This window comes from Chanos chanos, chromosome 1 (assembly GCF_902362185.1).
Source record: "Chanos chanos chromosome 1, fChaCha1.1, whole genome shotgun sequence".
Taxonomy (NCBI): Eukaryota; Metazoa; Chordata; class Actinopteri; order Gonorynchiformes; family Chanidae; genus Chanos; species Chanos chanos.
The window spans coordinates 18,358,215-18,374,767 of NC_044495.1; the positions used below are offsets into that span (position 1 = coordinate 18,358,215).

Consider the following 16,553-nt stretch of genomic DNA (forward strand, 5'->3'; position numbering starts at 1 on the left):
GTAAGACACAATTTTAAATGTCAAACAGACATTTGCTTTTTCACTGCCTAGCTACGCTTCTCTATGCATGTTTACCATTAGCAACATGACTTCTATAAAAATCACTGCCCTGAAGAAAGGTTCAAAGCTATGGTCAAAGCAATACCTTGGGCAAAATCTCCTTTTGCATATGCAAAAAGTTTTGAAAAGTGATTACATAATACTCTTTACAGTCTCCACCCCCCCCCCCCCACCCGCCCCCCCCCCAAGCTTGTGAGGAAGTCTTTCCTTGGTAATTCAATTTGCTGACAACATAAACAGAATACGGCATGTGTATCTACACTCATCAGTCACCATTCACAGCTGTGAACAAACTAAAGCTGAAGAAGCCCTCCTTTACGTCAACATGACAGAAGCCCCGTGGAACAACGCCACGAGAACCTGAACATTTTCCTCTCCGCCCCGCCCCAATTCCAAAAACACAAATCACTTCAATACGACCGGAATATTTTTGAAAAATCCTGTCTGAGTGACAGGTCAGTAAAATCGCAGAGGGCAGCCATAGCCTGGTGAGGAGAAGAACAGTCACTTGTGCCAGCTGTAAGTAGCTATCACATAGCATAGTTGGGGCAGTGGCTGGTCAGGTTCTTCGGGGGCTGAGTGGGTGGAGGAGTAAGAAAGGCCAGAGTGGGGCCACCTCAGAGCAGTATCACATTACTCTCCAGCCTTTTGTCTGCCCACCTGAGAAAAGGGCATACTCAGGTTACGCGCAGTGGTCACCTGGCTAGCGCTAGCAGTCTGCCGGGTGTAAGGGAAGATCCTTCCTGGCCTACTCATACGGTTTAAACCCACAGAGGATTAGTCATAAACAGTGTTATCAAAGGGAGATCATTTCAGAGCAAATGCAAAATGAGAACTTGCTACTAGGATGACAAATTAAAGGGGAATATCAAATCATAATGATTTACTGAAAAGGTGTTTTTTTCCCACCTTAAAAAAAAGCTTATAAATCGTTCAAAAGAACAGAATATGACTAACACACCAGTGAGTTAACAACCTCTTTTCCAGCTAAACAGTCAAACAGACAGTGAGGAACAACTCAGTCACCTCTTGCTGGTGGGTTCATATTTGTGAACCTTCAGCATCGTAACATGGCACATCGGTGAAAACATGACTGCCAGTGTTCTGCCCAATACAATCTTACATCCTGTATCAATACAAAGCTTGACCATAATGAATATTACAGCAAGCCAAATTTAGCAGCTTTTCAATTACACAGTATATTATCTCTGAGCTATGTACACTACTGACACATGAGTATCCAGCACAGATAGAATGGCCATCATCCACAACAGACTCATGCTACAATACAGTCAGATCCAGTTTGTCTAGGAGATCCAAAAAGGATGAATGGCACTGATGTGTTAAAGGAGTCACTCTTGTCAACTATTTACCTCTGTGACAATACCTGACTTATGTGAGGCCAACAGAGGTATCAATGATCTTGGCAATCCAAGTGGTCAATTTAAACACATTTTAAATCAATTTAAACAGCTTTCAACGATTCATCCAGTCAACGGAGCTGAACCTTATGTGAACTGAGCAGTTGGCAGCAAATTTTCATGAGATGTGATGAATTACCTGGCCAACCAATATTATGTTTAAAAAAAAACACAGTCAATTTGTTTTGAATGTTGCTTTGTCACCAGGATCAAATCCCTCCAAAAACTGCATCCAAAACAAATTTACCAACAAATGTCCACAGTAAGATATGTGTTTTCTAAATGTTGATACTCATGTATGTCTGTTGACTCTTTCCATTCACATGTGAGTAAAAAGAAAGGAAAAGAGAAATGCAGAAGGAAGAGCAGATCATATTAAAGGAGTTTTTTGTCCCCAAGTGTCGTGTATTAGGTTTTCAGTTGCATTTCCTATGGGCAGATCCCCTATGCTTTATTAAACTGTGGCGGCCTTTGTTTGAACGTTACCACTGAAAACAGATCTTAGGTGATGCACATCACTGTCACGTTTGCAATGGCGATGATATGACCGAAAGCCTCTTCTCAGCCAAACTAAAGAGAAAAAAACCCAATGACGACATTGACACAGACTGAGGAATCCAGAGGAGGATGGTTCTAGGGACTTTTTCCAAGGCGACAAGATTCCAGACAGAAACGCAAAAATGAGGTCATCAACATGGAATTCAGCCATCAGCACAAAATCCATTACTTCTAGCAAATAAAAGTTGATGAAAATATTTCAGTTTAAGTTGAAGTGGGGTGATCTGTAGGGGTGGTCTCAAACAGTGGATCATTTGACTAATCTTCCTGGAGAGAGCAAGAGATTCTTAAAGTCATTCAACATTGTAATAAACACATTAAAACAGCTTAACCAGACCGTACTTAACTGGTCCTTTGCTGGGTGAGTACGGACAGTACGAGTGAGGGGCTGATGTCATCAGTCTATGCACTCTCTCAAGTGCCAGAGACAGGAATTAATAAATAAGATTTTGCTCTAATTAACGAAGTGACGCTGAAATACATCTATATGGATTCCAATACTTTGTAATGAATCATTGATAAAAACCAGCTGGCAAGTCAACATGATATGAAATTCAGATCTGATTTGGAAATCCAACATTATATATCTGACAATACCTGTCAAAATCTTAAAATGAACAGGGCACAACAATTTAATGCAAAAAACTGAGGATAGAAATGGAACCATTTCAGAGTGTGAGCAAAACTGAAGGGGAAAAAAAACAGACGTGTAACTGCTCTGACGAAGAATTTGGTAGTAGGATGGGGGCATTGTCTAGGTCTGTTTGGAAGTGGTTTAGAATCAAAACATAAAATCTCATATAAAATCCCTTACTTGTCTCCAAGCTGCATTGACAAAATTTAGCGGTGAACGAAGGGAGAGCTAATACAAGCCATTTATTCAACACTTTAACTTTATACAAGAGTAATGTTTTTTTGCACATTTTGTCCTATGTAGAAACCTCTCCATCTGATTTAGAGACAAGTCTCCTTTAAAATTCACACCAGTATCAGTGGGGCCTAGAAATAAGTGTTTAAATTGTGGTACTGTGATGTTATCATTCAGAATGTAAGGAACACCAAGCTATAAAAGGCCATATGCTCCCATCTCCAAACCCCTAAATCATACCCAATACTTTATTACAGCCATTCACGTCATTCTGATGTTCCATGTCATTGTGTAGTTGTAGGTTGTTATGCTTAAGCTTTTTTCTTAATTCAAAGCTATTTATGTTCCCACATTTAACCTGATAAATCCCAAACATTTTCTAAAAATCTGTGAGAGAAAACAAAATTGCCTACTGGACTACATATACTGTTGGATCAGCTAATTTACTTTAAATGAAGAGATGACTAAAGGTACACCAAATTACTCAACCTAAAATGAAACTCAAACTTGAATATTCACAATTAAGGCAGGGAAGTAACAGCATTACATTATACGTTCCTTGGGTGACGCATGAAACAGTCAGATTACAGCCTATTCAAACTAAACTCAAGAGCTAAAATCATTCAAATATTATGTCCAAGGGTGTGAATGAGAGATGAGAACGTTTCCATAGCTGGGCTATTCAAAATTCTGTTGATTAGGTATGTTGCTGATGTAATTAAACGGGTTGTTAAAGTCAAGAAAATGAAATCTGCCCATTGTCTCAGCTAGTGGTAGAAATGACTAAAGACCGAAACCAGATAAGAGAGGCTAAGGACATGTTAACGTACGGAGATGTTACACGACACGAATGACTTCAAAACTGCCATCTTTGAGTTTGTGTGGACATAAGAAGTCATGACATTCTGAAGAAAGAAAGCAAAAGTACCAAAAGGAAAAATGTGAGCTTACACATGACTCATACAAACATCACGCAGGCCTCCACAAACAAACATTTCTAGTCCTCTCCCATGAATGAAAAGGTAAATATAACTCGGAGCAGGTCTAAGGTGATTGATAAGTCACAGCAGTTTAAGGTTCTGAGTCATGGGAACAGAGACTAAAAGACAGTGATCATACAGTGAATGGCTTTTGTTGTCACACAGTCAGTCCCTGATTTTAATCTACACTAACAAAAGGGGATATTTCAGCCTCTCCTCTCAATGACAGAGGCAAAAAGAAGTCTATTCAAAGAAATGTAATCCCTCCACCTAGTTTCATCCTGTTCCGTACCATTTACATATGGGCCACCTTAAGGCCCCGGCGCTGCCGGGAATGTGAGTCTTTGTGCCAAGAGCATAAATTATCCATATCAATTTTTAGACATCTTCTCTTGGCTGGTTGAAAATATTTGCATTCAACAGGCAACACTGACTTAAGTTTTCATTTCACACTGTGTGCAAACACATCATCTGGGGGAAAAAAAACAGCATCAGGACACCAACAACGTCAGGACACCAAACCTAAATGAAATCTTAAAAAAGGTGATTGGTTTATGGAAACATAAACTTCCATCAATACCAACAAATATACGGGAATCACTCTCCCACAGTTAAGCCACACAAAACAACCTGCAGCTCGCTGTACTATTCAGTGGTTTTTGACTCAGTACTGACAACATTGACCGCAGCTCGGGCATGTCTGTCTGTGTGTCTCTCTCTGGCTGAGGCAGATGGCCCCTTTATCTCAGACTGATATAAAGACATTCCACAGCTGCCAACACATAGTGCCCACTTCACTCCCTTTCCATGCCAGTGAAACAAATAACGAGGCAGATGAATTACAGCAATCACACGAGTCAGAGAGCTGCCGCCCTTCTCCGCACTCCAGGGTCTGTCTTAAACAGGAAAGACAAAAGGCAGCGGGGTGAAGCCGCTCCCTGAGCCCTGTCTTTGATACGAAAGTCAGGAATGTCAACAGTTATTTTCTCCCATTATTTATAATTTAAAAACTCTCACTCACCCTCTCTCAGGATCCAGAGCGATGGCTCTCGGCTGATCCAGGTCCTGCCAGAACAAAACTTTCCGCAAAGATCCATCCAGCTCCGCTACCTCGATCCGATTGGTTTCTGAGTCTGTCCAGTACAGCTTATTCCCCAACCAGTCGCACGCTAGTCCATCCGGGGAGGCCAAACCGGACACCACAGTGGTCTGCACCCCGCTCGAGCCTGACTGGTTAAAAACAGTGCGTTTGATAGCTTCTTCGCTCACATCGCTCCAATAAACCAGGCCCCGTGCGTAAACGTAGTCCACGGCTGCTGCGTCCTCCAGCCCGCTCACCAGCACCGTGGCATTGCCCTTCTCCTGCGCTGCGTCCACCAGCCTCAAGTCCCGCCGATTGGCATAAAGTAGGAGGGGTCCACCTGTAGGGAGAGCAAAAACCTGAGTGACAAGACTGAAACAGAAAGCAGTAGCAGACATAATTTAATGAAATAATGGCAACATCGGTCAAACTTTTCACAGTGTTTTTTTTTTTAAACCAACTAAATCATTTCAGACGTTCAATCATGAACATTTCAGACATGAGTATTAACAGCTGTGCAAAATTTGCAACATGATTATCAGATCAAAGAGTATTTTTTGTGCGACTTGTGTAAAATGTAGGCTCTTATAAAAGACTCTGTGTTCTGTGTCTGGTCTGTATTTTTGTAACAGCCACACTTTCAAAGGTGCCAACGTGACTCACAACTCATGAGAATCAAAACGCCTTCCACAAGAACAGCTGATTTATCCATTACTGGCTTGGCACTGGCCTACAAACTTCAGGCTGCATCACAACACAGCACAATGCTCTCAGCACTGTGCCAGAAGAGACCAGTAAACATTTGGTGAGCTGTGAAAAGTGACAGTCATACCTCATTCAGACTCTGACTTAACACTGAAACTACTTGTTCTCCAAACACTTCCAGCTAAATTTTAGGTGTTAGATTTGGGTAGAATAAACTGTTTATTTTCCACTGAGTTTTAGAACTTTACTGCCCGTGGTGATCTCAGAATTCCCACATTGAGAGCAGTGATTTCACTTAACTTCTTACGTTAAATAGTCATAACATTTCTGACAAAGGGGGATTAACTTTGATGCCAAGCACCTCAAACAGTTGCATTTAAAAAATGAGACACTAGTTTCCCCTAATAATTACATCACCGATCAGTCAAGATGTGCCCCATTGCAAAGCGTCTGCCGGTGCCAGATTAAGCAAGCTGCTTACGACAAGTCATAATTCCTTGGAATCTCACAAAAATATTTTCCATTCCATCAGTTCTTTTCAGCCACCAAAAATCAAGAGACTCAAAGACTGGGGCCTATCGACTGGTGAGAAGTGACCTCAACACCTCCTCCACTTCATGTGTTTCACCTCCTTGGAGTCTTGGCACCAAGTCAAACCCCAATTTGACACAACTACCACTATTTGCCAGTGTATCCCTATTAAGGTCAACCTCAAGCCCCTTGCTTCCAACTGACTAGCTGTTTTTCTAACATGGGGAATTTCCTTCTCCAAATATTTAGAAACTCTCAGAACACCGGGACAGCTTACTGAAGTCCATCCAAGACCACTCGTCTACTCTGCCAAGTGTAAATAGCGGGAATACTGCTCTTTTTTTCAGGACACTTAATATTTGGCCACAGATAATATTAACTTTTGTGTTCCCCCTTTAGCACAGTTGTACAGTTTTTTCCTGAGTCCTTAACAACTACGTTTTCACATGACAGAATTCCAAACGGCTTTTTTTCCCCTGCTGTAACTCTTCACACATTCATCTGTAGACTCAGGCTTCACCTTTACTGACATGGGAAAAAAAAAAAGAGAGAGAACTAAGTCCATTTCAAAGTCAACACTCTTGTGAAATTGCCTCCAATGTCTCTGGCTACCATTAGTACATAAATGGTCAGTAAATCACAGAAAACAACACTTGCAGAGCTGCATTTGATGGAAAAACAAGAGACGTAAAAAAACAGTTGATTGGGGACGAGGCTGTCTACGCATCACTCTTGCTAATACATTTTTGCTATCTTCATCTCAGTGGGATCTCCAAAGGGCCTGGTCAATAGAAGTGATACATGTTACTCTGCATCCTTTCGGTTGGATACAACATTCAAACAAAGCACAAAAACAATGTGAATGTGTATGATAACTGATTCGGTGATTTGACTTAAAAGCGTCACGGAGAATACATCAATTTAAGATATTTGTTAAGTCTGCTTCGACATACTGAGACTACAACGATAAGGGAAAGTATCCAGTTTCACAAGGGAAACTTTGGCTCAAACTGACGTCACGATCACCCAAAATCGTAGCAAAAAGATCCTATTCAAACCATAAATGTCAACACCTTAAAATCGCAACAAGCGCGTCAAGTGTCACGTCGACATGATTGTTCTGCATACTGCTGTTGATTGTGCAAACTACTGTGGTGCTTTCTCATACCTGCGTTAAAGTACGGTGAAGTTAACAAAGTACAAACACTTCCAATGAAGTGACTGTGGCCTAGGAAGCAAGTTGTGGCTTAAGAAAAAAGTTTAAGACTATGCAGAGCCTATACATTTAGTGCACGGGGAATTTCTACCACCGAGCTATACTAGCAGCAATTTCGTGAATGCAGGTCCTTTGATGACAAAAATAAAGTTTAGGAGACCCAAGCAATCGTAAAACCTCAAAACAGATGTAGGAATTTGGACAAGTTCTGAGCTAACGTCAGCCCAGCATTCGAGCACTAGTTACTGTCCCTCTTAATTGTGGCATATATTACAAAGAAATGTAAACCTTGAGCCACGTTATCCGGTCAGAAATCACCGAAGTTACTATTTTGATCACCACGAGCCTGAATGAACTGTACTGTTTCCGGCACCAATCCTATTCAGCCAGCTGTGCGAGCTAATGTTAATTACCGTAGATAAATAATGGCTAGTTAGCACGCTGAGAGGTGCTGCTACAACAATACAGTTAGCCAGGCTTCTTGGCTAGCTATCTAAATCAAGGAGCAAATAAGTGTGTAATAACTGATAACATTACCACAAGACGACACAGTGCAAAAATGACACACTTGACCAACAATTTCCCCGACTTATGTCGACAAAACGCAATGTATCGAGAACAAAAAAGGCTGGATAAAACATTTGCTAGCCTGATGCTTTGCAGGCATGCATTCAACACTATCACTAGCTACATAGGCTGGAGCATATGGCTAACTATCAACAGCAGTCTCACAGTGAATCTGGGATACTATAGCACTATTTGTCAATAGGCAAGCTCATATTTCCTAAAACTCAGGGCCTCACTTATGCGTCTCGTCAAGTCGTGTGCAAAACAGTGTCTCTGTTTAGCAATTAATTTCCCAAACTTCCCCGAATAAGAGAAGAGAACCAAAACTCACCCTGGATTTGCCAACAAAAACTACACAACAACAGACTCCGTAGCACGGCGCCCATCTTCCTCCCTTTTTCGTGCCCCTGACGCTTTTCTTTAGCGCAAGGATTGCATTTCTCTGTTTTGTTCCTCACTCGGAATGAATCTACAGAAACAGTATCTATATTTTGGCCGGATACGATATAACTACATTTATTCTCAGCTCCATTCTATGCTCACTCGGAGTCAGTGGCGCTGTAATTCCAAATTCTGCTGCCTGAGCGCAACAACACGCTGGCTCTCAGTCCGTCTCCTTCCGCTGGGAGGAAAAATGCCAACCCTCCCCCCTTTCCCTGATTCTCTTCTGTGTATTTCGTTGAGAGACCGCGACTGCCGGCTATTGTTATAGTTGATTACGTGCGCTCTTCTCGGGCGAACAGATTTCTTTAAATTAAAAATAGGGGTGGTGATCCACAATAACCTCAAAGTACAATGAGAGTCATTTCAATGTTTCAAAATGGTGAAAATGTGGGTGTCTAAAACACTTGATCAAGCACAGGCAAAAACATTCCAATGGGACTAGTTTCTCACGGCGTGATTCGTGCTTCGGCTTGGAGCAACATACCGCTATGGCCCTGCTACGGTGGTGATCGGAGTCTACTGGGAGATTTGAATGGGTGTACTGGAGTGGCCTTGAATCATTCCTCCGTGTCCAGTCTGTGTACCTTGTTTAAAGAAAATATGTGCACCGACACTTATTAACACGATGTAACGTATTTAGGTGATCAGCAATCTCAACATGTAGGCTACGGTTATGACGTCTCATTGAAAACCGATGGTGCTGAATTCCCCAATCGTTTCATTCCACTGAAATTAGATCTGAAGGACACCAGAGTTTAAATGTATAAAAGCATATAAATTAGAAACAACTGTATGTCATACTGAGCTCACTAACAGAGCATATCAGTGTTACGTTTTAATGTTCAACCATTTAATGTTTGAAAGGTGGCAAGGTATGTCAAAGGCTCAGATTTGTCCAGTGCACCACGCATGTAAACTATAAGAACACTTCTTGTTTATTGATGTTCTTCATTCATATCACTGTTAAAGGCTCTATATAAAACCAAGTGATAAACTGTAGACTGTGGTGGGCATTGGTAAAAGGTTGACATATCATGCGTTAGGAGAGTTTGTTCTCATTTAGTGATCGTCAAACAAGATATAAAACCTGATCGCGATAAACTCGATACAAAGGTACGGAATGCGCAAGAAAATATTTGACGGGAGCACTTTAACCACTCAAAGAAATAAATATCCGAGCGAACACACAATACACCTAGAAAAGCAATACTGAAACCACTGGAGATTGGTAACTTAATGGATTAACTGTAATAGGTTCAGTTATAGACACAGAAACATAAATAGTTTTGTTTAGAATATCAGTTGTATGGACTATCCAAGAAGTCAGTGACTCAAAAACTCTTAAATCAAAAAGATTCACATTTTATTACTTGCAAGTAAAATAGTCACATAAATTTAAAATTGATTAAAAAGCGACACTTCACAAAAACAAGATAAACCCATTATCATTTACATGGATATACAAAATATTAAAGCAATACAAGCAGTTATGTACTAATTGGTGCAACTAATTTGTGTAACCTCACTGCCAGTCGGTGGTTGTTCAATTTAGGATTCAGTTTAGGATCGCTGAATCGTGGAAAAACTCGGACTATTAGACTGGTTGTGTGCTGCCACCCTATGGTGTACAATGTAATTACATCCATGTGTGGAAAAACTCTTCAATTTATGCCTACCAGTAGGCATGCTTATTTATTTGTATATTTTCAGTTCATTGCCATATGAAGACTCAAGCGCCCAAATGTGGTTGGACACACACACACACACAGACACACACACACACACACATTCATTCATTAAAAAAATTATATGAAAATAGTGCACAGTCAGTGTAGTCTACTCCTACGAAAATCATTTGCTGTTCTGAAATCAACACATTCTATTAAAAGAAAGGATAGAAGTGCACCGTGATATATGCATCCACCAATTGCATGTGTTTTTTTCCTGAAATGTTTGAAAATACCACAGGACGACACAGTGAAAGTAAGACATTTACAATAATAATAATAATAAAAAAAAAACCAGCAAAGTTTGGAGAGAATCATTAAAGTAGTAACAGCACTCTTAAGCTGTACAGAAAAAATGAGGCAAAGGTGTTTGCATGCAAGAGTGTGGTTGTCTCCTACATACTATGTCCATAACATGTGGCTCCATTCTGATGAACCAAAATCAGAGCCGATATTTATACACAAGTAATAAGCATAAGCTGTATGCATTTTGTAATGAATTAGATCAGTGGATTAGTGGTGTTCGCAGTAGTTATAAGATAAGATGGATAAGGCTTGAGAAACAAAAAAAAGGCAAATTCATTGTATTTTGGTGCCCTTGATTAATTCTTCCTGTTTTGATCATGAAAAGTTTAAAGCATGTCTAGCACATGGCAGAAAAATGGACATCACTAAATGCAAAAACTTTCTTCAAAACATCTTTTATTCTAATTGAGGAGGCTTCCTGAGTTGGATATATTGCTTTAATTTTCCCCTTACAAATGTTTTTTTTTTCACCTTTTCTTTCTCCGTCTCTTATTGTTAATCAAGGTGTTCAATTTGTCCTAATATTAAAATGCAATATTTACTTTTTTATAGTGGATGAAAACAACAATTATTTATAATACAAAAAAAAAACAGGAGGATTGTTTTTGTCTGTCCTTTCAGGTTCCCTACTCTTCTGTTAGCGGTGGTTTCAGGGACATCAAAGTTTTACAGTTTCACACCTCGTAGTGTAGATCATTGAGCTCTAGTCTTGTGTAGTGCCGTCTGTCAAAGGACTCCATGGCTTTGCGGCCGACTAGCGTCAGGGCAAGGGTGAGGAATGCCAGCCCCACTACCACCACTGCAACAAGGCTGTTCTTCCAAGTTCCCCTTGACACTACAGGTTTCCCTGGGACTGACCCCAGTGCTGGAGGAACAGGACTGTTGAGATATGGGCCTTCACCCTTCAACTCACTCTCCATGTCTATAATAGCTGTAGTTATCTTCTCAGTGGTTGCAGTAGAAGTTGTGGTGGTACTTGCAGTAGTTGTAGTCGTAGTTGTAGTAGTAGCAGTAGTAGTAGTGGTGGTGGTTGCAGGAACTGTTGTGGTTGCTTTTTGAGTGGTGGTGGTTTTAAAAGGTGTCTTGCTCACTGTTGTATTAATGGTTTTTGGAGGGATGGGCTCTGGTTTTTTTGGCAGCTTGTTTGGTCTTTTAGGGGGTCTGTTTGGTTTTATGCTGTGTGGGTGTGAAGGAGGGGATACTTTTTTTGTTGTTGTGGTTGGAGATGAGGTTTGCATGACTGCTGTTGTCATGGTTGTGGTGGTTGGTTGTGTGGTTGTTGTTGTAGTTGTGGTATCAGCAATAGTTGGTAGTGTAACCATGGGCAGCGTTACAAGGATGAGACCAACCTCCTTTTTTGTGGTGGTAGTTATTGTCTTACTTGTGGTTGGCAATATGGTTGTGGGCCTTTGTGTAGTGGTTGTAGTGGCAGGAGCCTGAGTGGTTGTGGTTGTGGTTGTAGTTGTAGTTGTGGGTTGTGTGGTTGTTGTTGTTGTGGTTGGCTGTGTTGTTGTTGTTGTTGGCTGTGTTGTTGTTGTTGTTGTTGGCTGTGTTGTTGTAGTTGTTGTTTGTGTAGTGGTAGTTGGTTTTGTGGTAGTAGTGGTGGTTGTGGTTGTGGTGGTGGTGGTTGGGTTGGGTTTGAGAGTTGTCCTGGCATTGCTCTTTGAAGTGGGATGAATTAAACCTTGAAAACAAAAATTAAGATACAAAGAGGCTGAATAAAAATAGACATTTCAGAACTGTATATGGATTACATAAGGATTATAATTAGACACAAGGTCACATGGCTGATCTTTTAGTACACTTTCAGTGTACTAAAAACAACCATTATCGCTGCTAATTTACAAGCACAAAATCTGAGAGAACAATGTTTACGAAAGCAGTTTGAAACTACAGCAGATACATTACATTGGTGGGCCGGCCAATCACCATTAGTGTAGCAAGCTGACCAAATGAATAAATGTCATTACAACATGCTGCTGAACTGAATTACCTTTGAAAATGTCGTAGGTGTTTGTTCCATTCTTGGCAGCCATTAAAGGACAGTCCTGTTCAGTCTCACAGTGAAACAGATAGCAATTCTCTTTACTGTCAGGTACATCTAGAGGCTTGTACACTACCAGGTTGCACTTTAGACCTGAGAGAAGGAGGGAGCGGGACAAGAAAGATTAAGAGCAAGAAAAAGAGACAGAGAAAAAAGAGAGAAACAGAGATTTATTACTGTAAGGTTAATGATGACACACTCTAGACAATTATTGTATAGTTTAGTCAAATTACTAATTTTACATTTATCAAAAAATACAAATGAAGACAGGTCTGTCGTTGGGTCCTGATAGTGTGAGACATCAGCAACTTTGAACCTGAGATACCTGATTTCACCTCCTCTGAGCAGCAGGTGAAGATACAGTCCCTTTCACTCCGCTTGGCTTGGGCTTGCAAGGCGGTGCCCTGTCTGGCCAATGCAACTTGAACATTGACAATGGCACTTCGGTGCTGTCTGGAGAAACACATCTCCCCGTCTGAGCCCGCAAACCCAGTGCTGGCGTGGAGCAATAGCACTGCGACCAGCAGGATGACTGGCGTCCAGGATGAAGCCATACGAACAGGTGTGAAGAACATGACTTTAAAATAGCCCAGCTCTCAGGATGACCACACAATCTCAGAGTCAGTAGTAGCGGTGGAAATACGTGAGTATGTCTGTAGGAGATTAGCAGACAGTAACCCTAAGCAGCCCTCAAATGCAAGGGTGACAACAAAACACTTTGTTTACAATCTGGACTGCTCTCTGCACAGCAAAAAAAAAATTATGCACACCTTGGTGTTGCTTACTTATATGTAGACAGATTTGTGTATTAAGATTATATATTAAGCTCTTAACTTGAACAGAGAACCTGAAAATACAATTGCGGCATTTAAAAATGGACGGTAACCTCTAATTTAATCTCACCACCTACTGTCATTACTGCCTGAAAGAAGAGAAACAGAACAGGTATGAAAATGAACCTGGCTTTGTTGCAGCTTTCAGTAAAGCTGACAAATGGATGGAAACAATAAAGTTTTTCATATCATGAGGTAAACATCCTGGATTCCTGAAGACACTCCAGCGCAAGGACCTTCTCTGAAAATGTTTTCGTCTAAGGTTTTCAGGAAATTTAGACTGACAGTTTGAAATTCATTTGTTTTTAAATCTGTCTGCAGGCTCTTCCAATCTCTCTCTCTCTCTCTCTCTCTCTCTCTCTCTCTCTCTCTTTCTCTCTCTCTCCCTATTTATGGATATGAAGATCCCTGAGGTGTCTTTATCAACTGGGTTCATACAAGCAATCATACTGTGCAACCAAAAAGAGAAGTCAGTGTTCCACAAACCTAATTTGATTTGTGACACTGAATCATTATGGTGTTGCCTTACCAGACAATCTGTACATGAAGGCAATTACATTGAAAACATGAATTACGTTTACATAACACAAAGTGATAAGCACCTATTCTTGTGTTATATAACCTACACAAATCTGGACTTTAATGAGATTCTTCATTTTTAGTTTTAGAACATTTAGTTCTTGACTTACATACCACAACAAAAATAACATTATGCGCGTCTGGGTTTTCATCAGCTCAAGTCTTCTACATTTAGCTTGAATGGTTTTTGAGAGCTGTAATCAGTTATGGATGAGTTGTTAGTTACCTCTATCAAAATATGAATGTGTCTTTAATGACATCAAATATCAAATCAAACAAATCTTATCAACAGATTTGACAATTAATACTTAATCTGAAGCGAAGCAATATATTCTGATACAATCAAAGTACAACAATTAAGTTAGTTTAGTATTCTCACCAACACCAAGCTAAAACACCACTACAATTTAGATTAGGCTGTTTAAAAAGAAGCACATGTTTAAAAAAGTCCTTACTAACCAGTATCTCGAGCGTGTAAGTAGAACTCCATTAGATGATTTCAAGTCCTTTGAGTCCACAGTTCACTCACACTCCCCTTCTGCTATCTCCAGAGAGTAGAACTTTACTCCCTTCCTCTACAACACAACTTTCAGGTTATCTAAAAAAAAAAAAAAACAGACTTTCATCAAATGTCATCATTACTCATATTTCCACTTGACATAGATAAAGAGCTCTAGTCATTTTTGTAGGTTAAACAACAGATCACACAGAATATTTTAAAGGTGAGAAATACAACTAATATGTATCTTGTAATTCTGTATTGGAATTCACCTAGAACATGAAGACATTCAACAGAGAGAAAAAAAGAATTTCACCATGTGTAGCTTATGCCTGAAAGCACGTTATGTTTACAGTTTGGCCGTACACAGAAACAACAGTCATTAAAACGAGAATAGAAATTTTTGTTTGCTATTGGGCTCCGAGCCAAAAATCACCTCTCTCAAAAAAAACAAAACAAAACAAAAAAAACCCTGCAATTTTCTACTGTAACATAATAGTTCGCGAGTGCAGCCTAATTCATGGCCACGAGAACACAGCGTTTTCTTGATCTTTGCTTCGTTTACGATTGTAGTGCTGAGGGGTTAAAATTCTGGTAGGTAATGGCAAAATCATGTTTGTTAAGTGTCTAGTTCTTAATCATACGTTTCTTAACAGCTGGTAGGCCTACCCTCAGTGATGGAGTTGGTGCGTCGCTAGGCTACCGAGCATCATCCCACATTGTATCCGGTGTAGGACCATATGGTGATGCAATCTTTATGAAATATGTATCTGGTCTTATTCATTCATTTAAGAACTAAAATCAAACACTAATGCAGGGTCTATATATATTACAACGCTGTAAGTTACATAGATCAGATTCACCTGAATATTGAAGATAACCTATTAATCAAGCAAGCGAATGCTGTTATTATAATATTTCTCACCTTCCCTGAGAAAACGTCGAGATAACTGGTGCAGAATTAGACGGAGGAGACTCTGTTACCATCTTCGGTTAATGATGGTCATGATGAGGTCTGGTGTGAATCCGTTTCTGTGCGTCTGGAGAAGTCCTTCATCTTTGAAACTGATATCCGCTGAGAGGACGATCTGGACGCCTACGACAATGATGGGACGTAGTGTTTGGAATATCTCAGTATCGGTCACGGCGTCAGGTTAGGAGAATTACAGAACACCGGTTATTCGGCTATTCTGAGGGGCTTTAAAAGACCTCCGAAATACTGAAATGTATTCCTTCAATCTAATGCCACTTGTGCCACAAAGTCCCTTCCCTCTTTCTGTCCAAGAGCTTTCAGAGAAATAACAAAGGCGACACGAACCTAAAACAGACAAACAAAAACCTGTGCTAGGCATGCGAATTTTAAGTAAAATTCTTATGAAATGACCTCGAGGACGTTTATTATTACCGACTATATTTGCAGAGATTTAGAATGCTGTTTATTCCGATCCCTGAGTCTGACCCATTTTAGACTCTTTGTCCTCAGCGCGACTAGTGGAGAGATGACGGTACATTTCTGTTCTGCCCCCATATCCAATGCCATCAAACGAACCATGCATACATTACTACACTGATAAAGAAATATTTCTTGGCATTAACAGAAACATGGCAAATGCTGCAGTGTACAAAAAAGCCTCGTGGACCGATTAAGCAATGCATAATCAAAAGCTGTTTTAATGTCCTAAACTGCCCCCCCCCCGCCCCACAAAAAAAGGCGATGTCATATTGTCATATACGACAACTTCACTTCGCTGGCGCCTGGGCACAGATACCTACAGAGGTGACAAAACATACCGCGACTCCATTAACTGAATTAAGATCTGGTTGAACTTCCCAAGAATTGAATGTCATTTATTTCAAATCCCCTGGTTATTTGTGTTATTACTGATAAACATACGTTATGATACATCTGCTGACAGAACGCCTGGAATCCAATCTTAACACCTAAATGAGCATCACATAACAGTAAAAATGTCAGAAATATAATTTCTAACAATGACTAAAAGACCTTATCACATGCGTTGACCATCTCGAGAATCAGTTTTAATTTTACTCCAGCCCTATCATTCCAAGACCAGGTTAAAAATAAAAACTGGTAATAAATTATAACTTTATTACTTTCAATCAATGCAACTTA

The 16,553-nt window shown here is 40.2% G+C and overlaps 1 protein-coding gene across 1 annotated transcript in view; it reads right to left on the bottom strand.

The window, feature by feature from the left end:
• The window catches only part of lrp6 (low density lipoprotein receptor-related protein 6), a 39,784-nt gene extending 31,329 nt beyond the window's left edge, over positions 1-8,455 (bottom strand). Inside the window, 2 exon segments of the mRNA XM_030783565.1 lie at positions 4,909-5,308; positions 8,319-8,455. Coding sequence (XP_030639425.1) covers positions 4,909-5,308; positions 8,319-8,373 — 455 coding nt within the window. The 5' untranslated portion in view covers positions 8,374-8,455.
• Positions 8,456-16,553: the final 8,098 nt, after the last annotated feature.